The 15,767-nt window shown below is 38.7% G+C and overlaps 1 protein-coding gene across 1 annotated transcript in view; it reads left to right on the top strand.

The window, feature by feature from the left end:
• PCSK5 (proprotein convertase subtilisin/kexin type 5) overlaps positions 1–15,178 on the top strand; it is a gene marked incomplete at both ends in the record, with an annotated part of 222,828 nt that extends 207,650 nt beyond the window's left edge. The window contains 10 exons of the mRNA XM_081318873.1: positions 26–109; positions 2,996–3,191; positions 5,153–5,386; positions 8,413–8,513; positions 9,418–9,648; positions 10,879–11,053; positions 11,416–11,633; positions 12,363–12,463; positions 13,679–13,865; positions 14,763–15,178. Coding sequence (XP_081174999.1) covers positions 26–109; positions 2,996–3,191; positions 5,153–5,386; positions 8,413–8,513; positions 9,418–9,648; positions 10,879–11,053; positions 11,416–11,633; positions 12,363–12,463; positions 13,679–13,865; positions 14,763–15,178 — 1,943 coding nt within the window. The remainder of the gene's footprint in view (positions 1–25; positions 110–2,995; positions 3,192–5,152; positions 5,387–8,412; positions 8,514–9,417; positions 9,649–10,878; positions 11,054–11,415; positions 11,634–12,362; positions 12,464–13,678; positions 13,866–14,762) is intronic.
• Positions 15,179–15,767: the final 589 nt, after the last annotated feature.

Below are 15,767 nucleotides of genomic sequence, written 5' to 3'. Positions count from 1 at the left end.
GTTTCTCCTGTCTTCTCTAATACAGCAACAGCTACTGATTTTCAGCCATGTGCTCCTTCATGCAAAACCTGTGAAACAGCTGCCAATAGATGTACTTCATGCCCTACAGGTATTTATTTATAATCAACTGCAGTCTCACAGTGCTTTACAGTAACAATCAACAATAAAGCATCCACAAGATGGGATATAAGTCCACCTAGTGCAGGGGTGTCAAACTCGCAACATCATGTGTCATGATGTATCACGACTTTTTTCCCATTGCCGGCAATGGAGTGGGCACGGTTTCGCTATGATGCATCCGGCCTGTGCGCCGGCAGTTTGACACCTCTGATCTAGTGAGACCAAGAAGAAGAGCCTTCTCCAGATGGCTTCCTCATTGTGGAACATGATCCATCAGAGACTAGCCCCAACTTCGACACTAGTTTGCAAGATTCTGAAGACATGGTTCCACCAGTGGTCCTGGGGACCCCAGAGTGATATGGAGGTTGGATTGATTGTTGTCGCTATGGGGGTAAGGTTTTATTGTTCTTCTGTGCTGGGATTTGACCTTTGTTTTACCTTTAACTTTGTAAGCTGCCCAGAGTCACTATGAGTGAGTTGAGTGGCCATACAAATTTTCCAAATAAGTAAAAATACAATCAACAATTTCAGGCATACATTGTAAAGAAAAATTAGAATGCAGACATAAAGATGAACACAGGAAATTTAACAAATGTAAAAACAACAAATATTATTACAAGGATGGCGACAACTTATTAATCATTGAATTGCCCATCTTGAAAGAGTTCCATAATTGCATGATAGATGGGACAAACTGTAGTTCTAAGAATAGATTCTTGGCTTCCATGATTCTTACTTCACAGAAGTGAGGAACAACTGAGAGATTCTCCTGGGAAGATGACTAGATAAAAGAAAGGAATCCTACAGATAGTTGGGCCTCAAGCCCCATACTGTTTTATAGGTAATGCCTAGCATTACTCATTGCTGTTTGTGGGAATTTTAAATACAGATAGTCCTCGACTTACAACGCTTCATTTAGTAACTGTTCAAAATTACAATGGCACAGAAAAAAATGGCTTATGACCAATTTTCACAATTACAACAACCTTTGCAGCATCCCCATGATCATGTGATCAAAATTTAGATGCTTAGCAACTGGTTCATACTTATGACCATTGCTGTGTCCCGAGGTCATGTGATCCCCTTTTGTGACTTTCTGATAAGCAAAGTCAATAAGGAAGCCAGATTCACCTAATATCCATGTTACTAACTTAAAAGTTGTAAAATGGGGCAAAACTCGCTTAACAAATGTCTCACTTAAGAACAGAAATGTTGGGCTCAATTATGGTCATATGTCAAAGACTACCCGTATATTCTACATTTTAAATAAGAGCTTAACCTAGGCAAGGGGCATAGAATCAAGAAATTGTGGCAACCAGGTGTGTTTTATTTCATGTTGTATGTTTACTTCCATACAAACCACTCACCCAATTTCTTTTTTCCTCTTTTATAACATTATGACAGGGATTATGCATTTGTCAAGTTAGCGGACACGTTGGGAATTTGGAAAGCAAGATTCTTGCACAAAATGGAGATCATAAGAAGCTGGCTTAATTACAGAATGATAGGTTTCATATTTGCCATAGTAGCTTATCCCTTTTTTTTTCTACACAGATTCAAAATGAATTTCAGTGACCTGCCATTTTCATTTTATAAATATGTCTGTGGGCTTAGAGTCCAGAGACATTTGTGTTAAAATATAATTCCATGTTATTTACGGTATTTTTATTTATGGTAAAAATGATCGTCATCCTTCCATCTTTATGGTCAGGATATGTCGATTCAAATCAATATAGGCAACAGAAAACAATAACATATCTTTCATCCAGTAGTGATTGACTCATGATTGATTATCTGCCAGCATGTCTGTGTTGATTGTTAGTAGACTGTCTCCAGGGTTTGTCCCAAAACTGGTTCTTCAAGTCTTTCAACAGCTCACCCATAGCTACTGTCACTGAGTCCATCCACTTTGCTGTTGGCAGCCCTCTTTTTCTCTTTCCTTCTAACTTACCCACCATTATAGCCTTCTCAAGAGAGCTAGGACCTTATATAATGTGCCTTCAAGTAGGATAATTTGTGCCTAGTAATTTGTTCCTCAAGTGAAAACACTGAGTTGATTTGTTTGACGAGCCGTTGGTTTGTTTTCTTGGCTGTCCATGATATTATCAGGAGTCCCAAAGTTCAAAAGCATCAGTGCACGGTCTGTATGGCTTGTTCAAAGTCCAGCTTTTGCTTCCATAAAATGTCACAGGAAGTTCTCTTGTCTCTTTTCCAAAGCCTTCCTTATTACCCTACCAAGTTCTAACACGCAATGTATTTTTTGACTTCTGGTTATTTTACTCTGATGGTTGACCCTAAGAGGCAAAAGCTATCTACCACCCGACTATCTTCACTGTCCATTCTAACAGTCAGCAGATTGCACTTCTTTACACTTAGTAAGGACTCGATAACTATGAATGAAAAAAGAGCAGAAAATCATTTGGTGAATCCCTATGTGGCACCATTAGAAGAAAAACGGCCCTTTAAACATATCAGTGGATATGTAATAAATAGTATACCCCAGAATGTCTCAGTCTTAATTACATTCTCCATGGACATTTAAACTATAATTCTTCAAAATGGGCACAAGAGGGTAGAGGTGGAAAAGTCTTATAATAATAACAGGAAATCAGTATTTGCAACAATACCATTGCCTTTCAAATACACAATTCATACCTATACCAGTGTTTCTCAACTTTTTCTTTACCATAAACCTCCTTTAAATACCTCTTGTGGCCTTGGACCATGGCTATGGACCCCCCCCAAGAGTTAACTCAAGAGTTAAATCATAACATTTCTTCAAGCCTTCACGGATCCCCTGTGATGACATCATGGCTCCCCCAGAAGTCCACGGACCACAGGTTGAAAACCACTGACCTATGCCATTCTTTTCCAGGCCAATTTCTTTTTGCTGGGACCTGTGGCCACGATTGCCCTCCTCAAACATTTCGCAATACAAAGACAAAACAATGCGAGAATTGCACTGAGGACTGTGAAGAATGCACAGCAAATCAACATTGTCTGAAATGTTTGTCCACTACAAACATGCCACGCTATTTGCACAGAGGCGAATGCTTGCAGGAGTGCCCAATGTATGTACCCATTTATATTAATTCCTGAAAACTCCTTGGTCATCTTCACATTTCAATGTGGCATTTCCACTTCCCCATTTTTTACATTGCAAAAACCTCTGGTTTTCTGTGGTGGAGTTCCTAGACTTGTTTTTAAGCAGAGTGGACAGATTCCCATCCCAACGTTCTAAGAAGGTGAGCAGCCCTTTGAGAACTTATTGAGAACGTATTAATACAGGAGGAGGGAGAAAATAGAATGAAGTCAAGAGATTGATTGACTGAAGAAGGATATAGTTTACAATGATTTTTCATACGCTTAGTCAAAAGAAAGATTGACTAGGGATACAAAGCTAATTAGAATTGAAAAATAGAAAATGGAATTTGAAATTGAATTATGTATAAATGATGAATGTGCAATATCAAATATGTATAAACTTTTGTTAAGGTTTAAAACAGAAAAAGAAAATTGTGACAGAGCTGTGTGGATGCCTTGGTCAGAGGTCAGGGTTTCACTAATGATGATTCAGACAGTAGTAGGACAGTGAGAATCAGGATGAACATCAATGCCTTCAGGACAAGTGCCCTACAGGATCTAATACTGTTTGCTGAAGCATTTTCCTTTCTTCTTTTTACAAAGACTTTAGAATCAGATGAGCAACTGGACAGAGAAAGAAAGACTGAGTGATTGGCATTCATTTTACTATTTTATTTCTAAAATATTATGTTTTTGCAGGGCCTCAGATTCAGTTCCAAAAGGGGCTTTGAAGTACATGGGAAAGGAGGATGTGAAAAAAAGACTCGTCTGCTCCTGCTTTAAAGCAGCTGTGTCTTTCCCAGGACTGTTTGGCAGCTACAAAAGGCTGATTGTTCCTAAGAAATACATGACTATCTAAAGGCTGTAGAATCCTTAAATCCAAGATCTAAGGATACCGGCTGCAATATTGGCCAAGTAGTCCATATTACAATCATAGCATCATTTCCATTAAGAGCATATTTTCTCAGATCAAAAATACTGAGATGAAAGTTGCTGCTTTGATCCTGTCAAATCACCTGTTAAACTTTCTGAGCAAATTCCCTGTATTGTTTACCTTGTTTTGTTCGGGATATCAGAAACTTGGGAGGAAAAAAACATAATGGAATTAATATTAATTGTAACTTATACCTATAAGAAATATAACCGTTACCAAAGAAAGTGAGAAATGCGATAAAATATTTTGGGATTCTTTTGAAGGACCTGATCTTTCGTGATTTAATATTGATGAGATGTGTGGATTTGCTATTAAGCTGAGCATTTTCTCTGCATTTTTGTTAAGTTCTCCTTCAGTGTGATGGGAATTAAATTGCTTTACCATTGTTTTTCAAAGAAAAAATTGCTGGTGTAATCATCTTGGCAAAGGGATCGAGTCTGGTGATCTTCAACCACCCCAGGCTTTTTACTTCAGATAAATCCTCAGGAAACAAACCTTGAGGAAATCCATCCTAAGGACCTTTTTTTTTTTTCCAAATCAAGGATGTGGGCAAACAGGGAGACTCCAGAGTGTTGGAGAAATGTGTCCCAGGAAACAACGCAGCAACATTTTTCACCTCATAAACTCCAGCAAATTCCTCACAATGAAATAAAAGAGAACCTTTTTTGGTTGTTTTTTTAAACTTTGGAAAGTAAAGTATTCAGAAACTGGATATCGGTACAGTAATGTGGTAGGAAACTTAACCACTTCAGAATCAAGGATAACCGAATGAAGAAGTACATAAGTTCATAATTTTTACCTCGATACTTTTTTAAAAAAATAGAATTTTATTAAATTTCAAAAGAATATAAAATACAAAAAAAAAACCAAGCAAAAAAATTAAAAGGGAAAAGAGCAGAGAAAAATTTGAAGGGTGCAGACAGAAAGGGAAGAGAACAAAACTATGCAGTACTTTTGCTGAGAATTAGAATGTATTCTGTTGCTTGATGTGGTTTCTTTCTCTCTTCGTTGCAGTGGCTTTTTTGCTAAAGATGGGGAGTGCGGGGAATGCAGCCTGCCTTGCAAAACGTGTAGAAAAAATGCCACCGCATGCCTCTCCTGTGAAAAGCCCTTGCTGCTTGAGGGCTTCAGATGCAAACCTGAATGCTCCAAGGGCTATTTTGCTGCTGATGGAGCCTGCGAAGCTTGTCCTCAGATGTGTCAGGAATGCATTCATCAAAGTAAATGCAAAGGTAAGCCAAGAATCCAGTGAACCATGTACTCATCCATAAATGCAGAACCTCCTTCAGAATGCACTGAGCTCAGCTCTGTCCTTCAAAGCTTGCCTTGGCATTTTTGTCTTTCAAGCACAGAAAACATAATAACTTCCCAGTGACTATTTAATAGGTTTCGATTAGAAGAAAAGCAATGAGACCCAATCATTCAAAATCTAGAAGTTAATGTTGAAAACCTCTTGATAGGAATCCCAGTCTGAAGGCCAAAGAAGAGAAGGGTGCTATGTCCTTGCCCATCTGTATAGGCGGCGGAGATGCATCTTTTTCTCTTTTTCTTCCTATAATTTTATTGTACTTTAAAAAAAATAAATACAATGAGAACAATAATCCAGAAGCAATTAAAGAACAGTAATATACTCACACAAGGGACGCGGTGGCTCAGTGGGTTAGGATGCTGAGCTTGTTGATCAGATGGTCGGCAGTTTGGCGGGTCGAATCCCGAGTGCCTTGTAACAGAGTGAGCGCCTGTTACTCGTCCCAGCTTCTGCCAACCTAGCAGTTCGAAAGCATGTAAAAATGCAAGTAGGAAAATAGGGACCGCTACAGTGGGAAGGTAACAGCGCTCTGTGCGCCTTTGGTGTCTAGTCATGCCGGCCACATGACCACGGAGACGTCCTCGGACAAGCGCTGGCTCTTTGGCTTTGAAACGGAGATGAGCACCAGCCCCTAGAGTCGGAAACGACTAGCACGTATGTGCGGGGGAACCTTTACCTTTACCTAATATACTCACACGCAACTAATGAATTAGTTACCAACGACAACACTAAGACAAACAAAAAGACAATAAAAATAATACATTAAAAGGAGCGAATAGGAAAAAATGCAATAAAATACAACATATTATGTTGTCATAAATCACCTAAACACACTGCATATTCATTTAATTGTTGGGATTAAATGGAAATGGAAATGGTGGTTCAAGTGGCTGGAACCATGGGCAAAAGGTTAACAAGCCCACATTCAAGACTCAAGAGCTCCCGTTGGGCGGCATTGACTTCTTGTCCTTGACTCTAGCACCTGCCGGGGAAATGAAAGGAGCCTCCAACTGGCCATCCCCAGGGTAATGATGATGTCATCGGCTAACCCTTCCAACCCGGAAGCTCTTAGGTAGTTCAGACACAAGTAAAAATGTAATTGTTTAATAACATATAAAACTTACATTTAACCTTATTTCTGCTGGTAATATATTATGAAATCTTTGCCAAAGAGAAATATGCTTTTTTTTAATTAGTGGAAAAAAATAGTTTCTTTCCGAATGAATAAATTACACAGTTCTTGAATTTAGACTTGATATGTGGGGTAATAGTACTTTTCTAATGTCTCAGTATGATTCTCTTAGCTACTCTTCACGTTTGATACAAGCGTATTTCTCAAAATGGTTAGATTCTATGATTTTGGAATTATAAATATTACACTCACATTTTTAACTTGCAAATATTTACCCTTATGCTGATATAAATTCAGACAGCATGATTTTTAGATGGTTAAGTGTTGTTTAAACTCCCAGAATCACTGCGGTGAGATGGGTGGCCATATACATTATATGAACAGTTATGCAGGTTGTAATATTTTGCCCAGAAACTCCCCAAACTAGATATGGCAAATCACAGGTGTTGATGTACTGTTGTATTTTTTGTATTTGTTACAATCAAAATCTAGGAAGTCCGTTACTATTCATTCTTTGAAGAATTCAATAAACTCAGAATAAAATCTTTTAATGAATTAATTTTAACTCCAAAGGAGCAACCTTAACATTTTTAAGACTGATAATGTCCATTGATGTTCTTCTCGGTTATTTTAACTCTTTAATCCATAAGTAAGGAATACCAGAAAATTCAACTTTAAATATACAGTATTTTTCATTTTAATGTTGGTTTCATTTCATGGTTTGATTTCATAAACAGACTCCATAAAAACAGAGGGGGGGGAGGCACCTGGATCATATTCAAAACATGCTTGAGTTTATTATAATGCAGTTGTTGAAAATCCTTTAAAATCACCACTGCAAAGGAATTGATTTAGCATAACTATTCCAGAATCAGGCCAAGCCTTTCAGTAGAATAACTTCCATCTATTTTTAAGGTGGTGTTTTTCTACAAAATAAGATTCAGCATGAAATCCCATCTACATCCCAATAAGACCCCCATCTGTCAAAGAAAAGAGGAGGACGTTTTTACCTATCATATAAAAGACAGAACAGTTGTATTATTTTGCATACCTTGATAGAATCTTTTTTTTTTTCTTGAAAGTGTGCGTTCCTCCCTTCCATCTGCACAATGGGATGTGTTTGCAGAACTGTCCCTCTGGCTTCTACTCTCTCTCCACTCGATGTCTGTCCTGCCATGAGCTCTGCAGAGAATGTGAAGGCCCAGAAGGAGACGACTGCACTGCCTGTCCTGATACTTCCTATGCATTATACAAAGGCAGATGTTTGGAAGACTGCCCAGATGGCACTTACTTTGAAGATGAGACCAAAAGTTGCAGAGGTATTCCTTTTTCGGTTCAACTGGTAATCCAATTCAGAGAGTGTATTTGTTTCAGATACTTCAGTCAAATCACTTTAAATTAAAAATTTCCAACAGCTCTAAGTTTTGTTGTTGTGGTTGTTGTTGTTGTTAGTTGCGAAGTCATGTCTGACCCATTGTGACCACATGGACAACGTTCCTCCAGGACTTCCTGTCCTCTACCATCTTCTGGAGTCCATTTAGGCTCACGCCTATTGCTTCAGTGACTCCATCCAGCCACCTCATTCTCTGTCGTCCCCTTCTTCTCTTGCCCTCAACCTTTCCCAGCATTAGGCTCTTCTCCACTGAGTCCTTCCTTCAGGTATGCCATGCAAGAGACATTCGTCTTCAGCACATTTATTTGCCTCTTTAGTTAAATCAGATTTTTAAAGCCACCGGAGTCCAGATGACTCTGAGTGGTGAACAATAAATATATATCAGGACATACATATTTAATGCAAATCATCTTTTTTTTTCCTCCTTTTTTCCCCCTTAGTAATGAGTTTCTTCTTCTGTGTGCCATGCTGTTCAAGTGGTTACCTGATCTGGCCTTGTCTTTTCTTCTCACCATAAGTCTAGATTGGGTGTGGCTAGGTGGTACATTCTTTTAATCCTAAACCAGGTGTACAGAAATCATATGGACTGTCCAAGATCTCTTGCTTTACCTTTTGTAACAATGTGGGACTTTCACATTTTTGATAGCAGGTAATTCTGGAGGCTCTTCCTAGATGACTTCCCAGTGCTGCTGTGGATATTTGCATTGCCCAGGCTTCAGGCTGATCAGTGCTACTTTACCTGCCATTTTATGTTTTATTAGATGCTTATGACATGCTATAAGTTGGAATTCTAAGTTGTACCAAAATCTTTATATAAATGTTTTTTATGTACCCTTAAATCTCAAAAATAAAATACCTTTTCAGATTCCAAAAGTATTTTTCCAAATGTATGTGGGATTGATTCTGCATACTTCCTATAATAATTCAGAAAGAAATAGCCATGCTTTAGATGCAGTTCTGGTTAACAGGATTTCATGGCCAGCAGAGAACAATATTGAGTGGTCATCTGATTAGTCATTTTTCAGAAAAGCAAGTGTAATCAAATCAAATACTTTCTGAATGAAGGTGCAGAAAAGCATAAGTAAAGATCATAAGTGTGATTAATATTTCTGTTGATATTGCTACTAGTCTTTGAAAAGCATGTAACTTTGAAGTTTAAGGTTAAGTAGATTACCTTCCACCTTCTGATTTATGGAAAACGTCTATTTTCAAAAGTGGTTTTCATTAAGCTAAATACAGAGGGAAACCTTACTAACAAATGTGCTTCATACTCACCTGTAAATGACAGTACTAACTGGGGCCTCCCATGGCATGAATCTCATTTGAGTGGCATATTCATTTCATGTATGTTGTATTCTGCAGCTATGAACTTGCAAATCTCCATTAAGGAAAACAAAACACTCAAAAACTCAATGGTGGCATCTTTTTGCTTTCTTACTTTTTAGCCTGCAACGAGAATTGCCGAACTTGTTCATCTGGCACAAAGTGCCTTTCCTGCGAAGAAGGCCTGCTGATGACCAGAAGTGGCCTCTGTGTAATCCCTCAGTACTGCTTGCCCAATCAGTACTATGACAGAGAGGGCCGGACATGTAGGCCTTGCCACAAGGACTGTCTCCATTGCAAAGGACCAGGCAACTTTCAGTGTCTCAGCTGCCCAAGTGGTTTGCATCTTCTCAGTAAGTATTTGCCTTGTCCTTTTAAATCTCTGTAGATCAGGGGTGTCAAACTGCCGGCCCACAGGCCGGTTTCATCATACCGAAGCCACGCCCACCCCATTGCTGGCAATGCAAAAAGAGTCACGATACGTTGTGTCACGTGACGTGGTGAGTTTGACACCCCTGCTGTAGATGAACAGCTGCCATTGTTTGACAGCTGGAGTTACACATCTTGCTAGGCAGCAGTTAATTGTAACTCTGATTTCTGACACACACACAAAATTAAGTCATAAAATATGCTTTACACATTACAGTTACTGAATTCACCACCACACTAAGCAAAAATCAGGACTTAAAACCAGCAGTATCAGATCAGTAATGTAGAAGATGGGGTGTTACCATGCAAACCCTTGTGTATTTTGTTGACATTTTGTGCATATTCACAAGGGACAGGGTATTGTGGTGTTCTACCAAGCATTTGCCATGTTCTAGGCCCAGGAACACTGCTTAGCACAATGTGTGAATCCAGGATATCAAAATTTCTACAGGGAAGATGTAATAGTAAAATGCCATGTCTCCGAGCAATTTCCGTTCATAAGCCACGTTTATGCAACATATAAGCATGCTTTCCCTAACATATAGAACAGGCACAGTTCACAGGTTGATACAATGTGCCAAACCATAATATTTAGCTTAAAGAGCACACTGAATGAATTCACATAGCATCTTAAGTCACCAGTGCTTTTTCTGTAAAAGAAAAAGGTGCCGGAACTCACAAATGTCATACAACCCACCTTGCCTACCCTACAAGGTTCCATCCCAAAAAGGTGCCGGAACTCCGTTTTGAGCGTTCTATGAGAAAAAAAGCCCTGTAAGTCACAAATAAACAAAGCAACACTCAATAATATAAACCCAGACACAATATGGTGAAGAAATATCCTTCTTTCTACAGCTCCTCCTGCATTCTCAAAATCTGCTCTGGAGAGAAGGGAATTATTTTGTGTGAATGAAAGTTTGCTTGCACAATGCTAGATTTCATCCTACAAAGGTCCCGGGCTTAGAGAATTAAAGTATTGCTCCTTTCAAGTAACCCTATTATTTACATTCAGAATAGCAGGTGACGACTCAATCCCTGATCAAATTTAGAAAGCTTACTTGGTTGGTCCAAAGAATTTCCCCATGTCCCTACTACAGATTGTATTAATCTTTGTCACCCCAAACATTAGGTTGTCTTTTGCTATTTTGCTATAGATACATCCTGCGTTGGTTCCTGTCCTGCTGGGCACTATGAAGATACTGACTCCCACTGCCATCCTTGTCACAGGACCTGTGAAACCTGCAATGGGAAACACAGCACCCAGTGCCTTCTCTGCCCTCTAAACCGGTACAAGCAAGAAGACCTGTGTGTCCAGAATTGTACAGCTGGGTAAGATCCTGAAAAGGCACAAAGAGGAGGAAGAGATAAACAAAGTGGCACGGAGAAAGAAAGAGATACAAATAATGAAGAGATTTAGGCTTTGACAGACAGGGGGTGATCAGCTGGGAACAGGGCTCAGGAAAGCTAGATATAAATGATTCTTAAGTGTGGAAGACTTCCCAGTAGAATGGACATCAGACTCAATAGCCTGGTTGCCTTCTGAGAAGCTCCATCTTCTCAACCCATCTCATCCCTTTAACAGCATAGATTTGCAAAGTACAAAATGCTTTGAAAGAAAGTAACTCTTTGTTTACAGTGTAATTGTTCTGCTCTACTCAGCTCAGTTTGGCTTTACTATTTTATTGGTACAGGTATTATGTCAACAGTGTCACCAGGACTTGTGAGAGGTGTCACACAAGCTGCCAGAAATGTTTGGGACCTGCACCTACAGAATGCTTATCCTGTGTGGAAAATTTCTTCCTTCTCCACTCTTCTGGCCAATGTGTCTCCTCCTGCCCTGAATATTACTATTCAGATCTTGATACTCAGACTTGTAAACGGTGCCATCCAATTTGTCACACTTGCACAGGTAAGTTCAAGCTCAGAGCCATATAAAGGCTGAAGTCACGCTTTGTTTTCATTCTTAAAATAATTTTCTTAATTACATTATGAACAGGAAAGAATTCTCTCAGTTGTATATTGAATTAGAGTGCAGTGCAACTATTTGTATTTGTTGCCTTGCAGATATCCAACAACAACAAAAAATGAAACGGAAATCACATACCAGTTAGTGATTAGTCCCAAGTAGTCAATTATCTGTATAATAATTTGTGCATATCTTAAATCCCTTCAAAATTAGCATTCTGAAATTCCTTAAACTGTGGGGTCTTTGGCACCCTCTGAGCTTAATGGCTTTCTTGCAGACATTTGCAGTGCACTGATGATGTTACCTAGTTTGGTAATGAAACATCTGCAAGAAGACCATCAAGCTCAGAGAGCACCATGGACCTCTGGACTATAAATATCTTCTTTTATTGATTCCGTAAACCCTCTGTCTTTAGCGACACAGTTGAAATCCATTGCATCATAATCCTAAACACCACCATCATCATTCCCACATGCTCAGACCTGAAACAATGATACTATATTGGGACTGCAGCACACATAAATTTTACTTAGTCCAGGCTCTCAAACGCATGTTTGGAGTAGAAGGATTCCACATTTGCAAAGATAAAATGCTGCTGAATGAAAGCAATTATTGCGTCGATTGGACAATTTTCTATAAATGTATTTCTTAAATGATGTTATTCCTTTTAAGGGAAGGGAGAATTTGAATGCACAACATGCGTAACAAATTATCGTTTCATAGCTGGATTGTGCAACTCGATCTGCTTACTAGGAGAATACCAAGTCTCAGAGGTACTTGCTACACAGAATTTTTATTGACTTAATGTAATTATCTAAACATGAATTTTAGCACTCAGTCTGAAATATTATAAAGAGTACTCCACATTCTTTAAATTATTTTCAGCATTTAGACTTCTGCTTCTTAATATATAAAATGATGAACTGAGAAATTGCAATTAGATTTAAAAAGAGGTACAATTCAGCTTCTAAATATTGGTATTTGTATGCCATGTATTATGCAGATCATTTAATGTTCCTGCTTTCATAGGTGTCTTTCTCCATCTATAGACAAAGTTAATAATAGGATAGAATGATGTCCGCATATTTCTACAGCACTCTGAGCGGAACATCTTTTAGCTCCTTCTGACAAAACTAATTATACTATTCCATTATTATACTATAAGTTTCTGGAAAAACTGTGCATCATCGAACAAAATGGCACTGCATTTCCTATTTTCAGGTGTTGAGATCTTTATTATTAGGAAAAAAGAGCAATTTACGTCTTAAATACATTTTCATATGTCACTTTGAGAAAAATTACAACTGTTGAGTCAATATTGTAAGACCCCCTTTTAAGTGGGGAAAACATCCCAGAAAAGCAGGTATCATTTTGACACACAAATATGTGCTCACGCTCCTATGAGCGTCACTGACGTTAAGCGTGGAACTAAGATCCAGGTTTTAATTTAGTGGTTAAGGCTGGAAAGCAGGAGACCATGAATTCTAGTCCTGCCTTAGATCTGAAAGCCTCTGGGTGACTTTGGGCCAGTCACTCTCTCTTATGCCAGCCCACCTCACAGGGTGGATGTCATGGGGGGAAAATGGCGGTGGAAGGAGCATTGTAACTTGTTTGCCACCTTGAGTTATTTATAAAAATAATGAAGGCGAGAGATAAATAAAATAAATAATTAACACATAAGAGTCAGAGTTTGCATAGACTCGATAGGTTGTAAGATGATAGCTGGTGTTGGAGATGATAATTGTCGTCTTTTTTTCCTACTGTAAGGCTGTTTTTGTTTTTAAATAGGATGACTTTATGCACACAAAGATATTCAGTGTTGCATACTTTTTTAGGATCAAGGCTAGCTAAACCAATGTGCTAAGACAAAATAAAATAAATCCCATGATAACTTTACGTGATATGCTAATTCAGCAATAGCACTGTCCATTTCCCCTAAAAACATTAACCAAAGCTCATTTTTCTGTCTGTTCTTTGTGGAATGCAAGGTAAAACAATCAAAATGCGAGAAATGCCACGATTCCTGTATGCAGTGCAAGGGACCTGGTCCCTTTAACTGTACTTTATGTCATCTTAACGCAAAACTGTATGTTGACGAATATCGATGTGTGCCATGCTGTAAGGATGCTGGATTGATGCCAACTCAGGAATGTTGTAACTGCACTGTAACGTCAGGTAATAATCTCATTATTATTAAACAAACATTTCTTCCAAGAAATTTTTCTAATGATTTCAAGAAGTTATGTTCTTTATCTTTGGCTTGGCTTGGCTTGGCTTGGCAGTGCATAGCATATACCAACAGACAATGAAAGTCAAGATAGTACAATTAGTAATAGACTTCTTGGGTGCAATTCCAAAACAACTGGATCACTGAAAGTACTGACAAAATCAGTCAGTTGTGAAAGGCATCTTTACTTGGACCAGCTTACATCCTGGGACACCTTTAAGACCATCAACCCACAACTTCTGCTTATTTTGGGTTCTTGAGAAGGACTCGGATCAGCGAGTGAAAATACTAAATCATCTGAGAAATTGGTTAACCGTGCAACAACCATAAAGTTAGACATGCAGTCACCAGACTTGATAGTTTAGTGTTGACATTTATATCTAACAGCTTTCTGCTATTTGGCAATATTTTGTGGAGAACCCTTTGCCTTGTTGCTAACTCCACATGACAGGGATAAGACAGTGAGCAAAGTAGGTTGATCTTAAAACCACTGTTATCACAATGTTCTTCTCACCATGGCTCCACAAGGCCAGCAGGATTACTGCACTCCCAGAAGAGCAATAGTGGCTGCTGCAGCAGGGCAGAAAAGTTGTTCCAAATGGCTGGTGGTGAGGCCGGATCTTCTGATCATAGGACAATAGTAATCTCTAAAATGCTGCCAGACTACAAGGAGTTGGAAGAAGACTCTGTGGGAAATTTTCTGCCAATATGTAGACAGGGAAATGGGGAGAAGGCAAGTACAGGAGAGAAAATTGGCACAGAGATAGTGATTATGCAATATGAAGAGTGTGTTTTTTCCCCATGAGCATAAATATATGACTAATTTCTTTATCATTCTTCTTTAGATGAGTGTATATTGGTCGTTCCTAATTTGCCAGAGAATATGAGAGGCAAAGCTGTGGCTTTGACAGCGGCGTTACTCATTTTGTTGAGTTTCATCCTTGGGGCTGCTCTTTTCATATGGAGAAGACTGCGAGCCAGACCTATGTCTGTTAACCAGATTGGATATAAGAAGTTGGCAGACAGTGCAAAGGCTCTCAGCTCTTTCAAGAGCAATCACTACCAGAGCAGCAGCTACCCAGACAATCAAGTGAATGAATACAAGGATCGGGATGATGATGACGACGACGATGAAGATGACAATGATATTGTCTACATGAGTCGTGATGGCACCGTATATCGTAAATTTAAATATGGACTTCTGCAAGATGATGACTTAGATGAACTGGAATATGATGATGAAAGTTACTCCTTTACATAACCTAGTGCCTGTACAAGTGTCACTGTATTTGTAATGCTTTGCTGAATAAGTTACCGGAAGATGTATGTAAATGTAGTACAAGTTCAGAAGCTCACCTAAATGATAAAAATAACCACTTACTACATATCTGCAATGACTGTGGCATTATGTTTCCTCACTGTTTGGTAGAACAGAGCAATCGGCCTTCCATCATACGCAAACCAAGGTAGGTTATTACTTGGGGTAAATGGCTTGTCTGTATTCACTCATAGATGTTTCAAGTATCTTTCTGCCTGCAGTTTTATACAAAAATTGTATCATTCAGATCATAAAGCACTTGTCTGAGACAAAATATTTCTAATAAAATTGAAATTTCTTGAATTAAATTGCCCACCACTTTTCAAACGTTGGACAAAATTGATGCCGGGCTTTGTTTTAACTCCCTCTTGTGTCATGCACTGACATGGTGATGAAACAAGGAATAAATATGGATTCAGACCATGTAGAGCTGAAAAATGAATAAATGCAACAGCCTAACCATGAATATGAACTGAATGTAATAAAAAGGCAAAGGCTGCCTATTGTATGGAGTTTGTCATTTGTTCACCTC

This window comes from Vipera berus, assembly GCF_964194415.1.
Source record: "Vipera berus genome assembly, chromosome: 2".
Taxonomy (NCBI): domain Eukaryota; kingdom Metazoa; phylum Chordata; class Lepidosauria; order Squamata; family Viperidae; genus Vipera; species Vipera berus.
The sequence above is the reverse complement of the archived record's forward strand: the minus strand, read 5'-3'. Positions and strand labels throughout refer to the sequence as shown.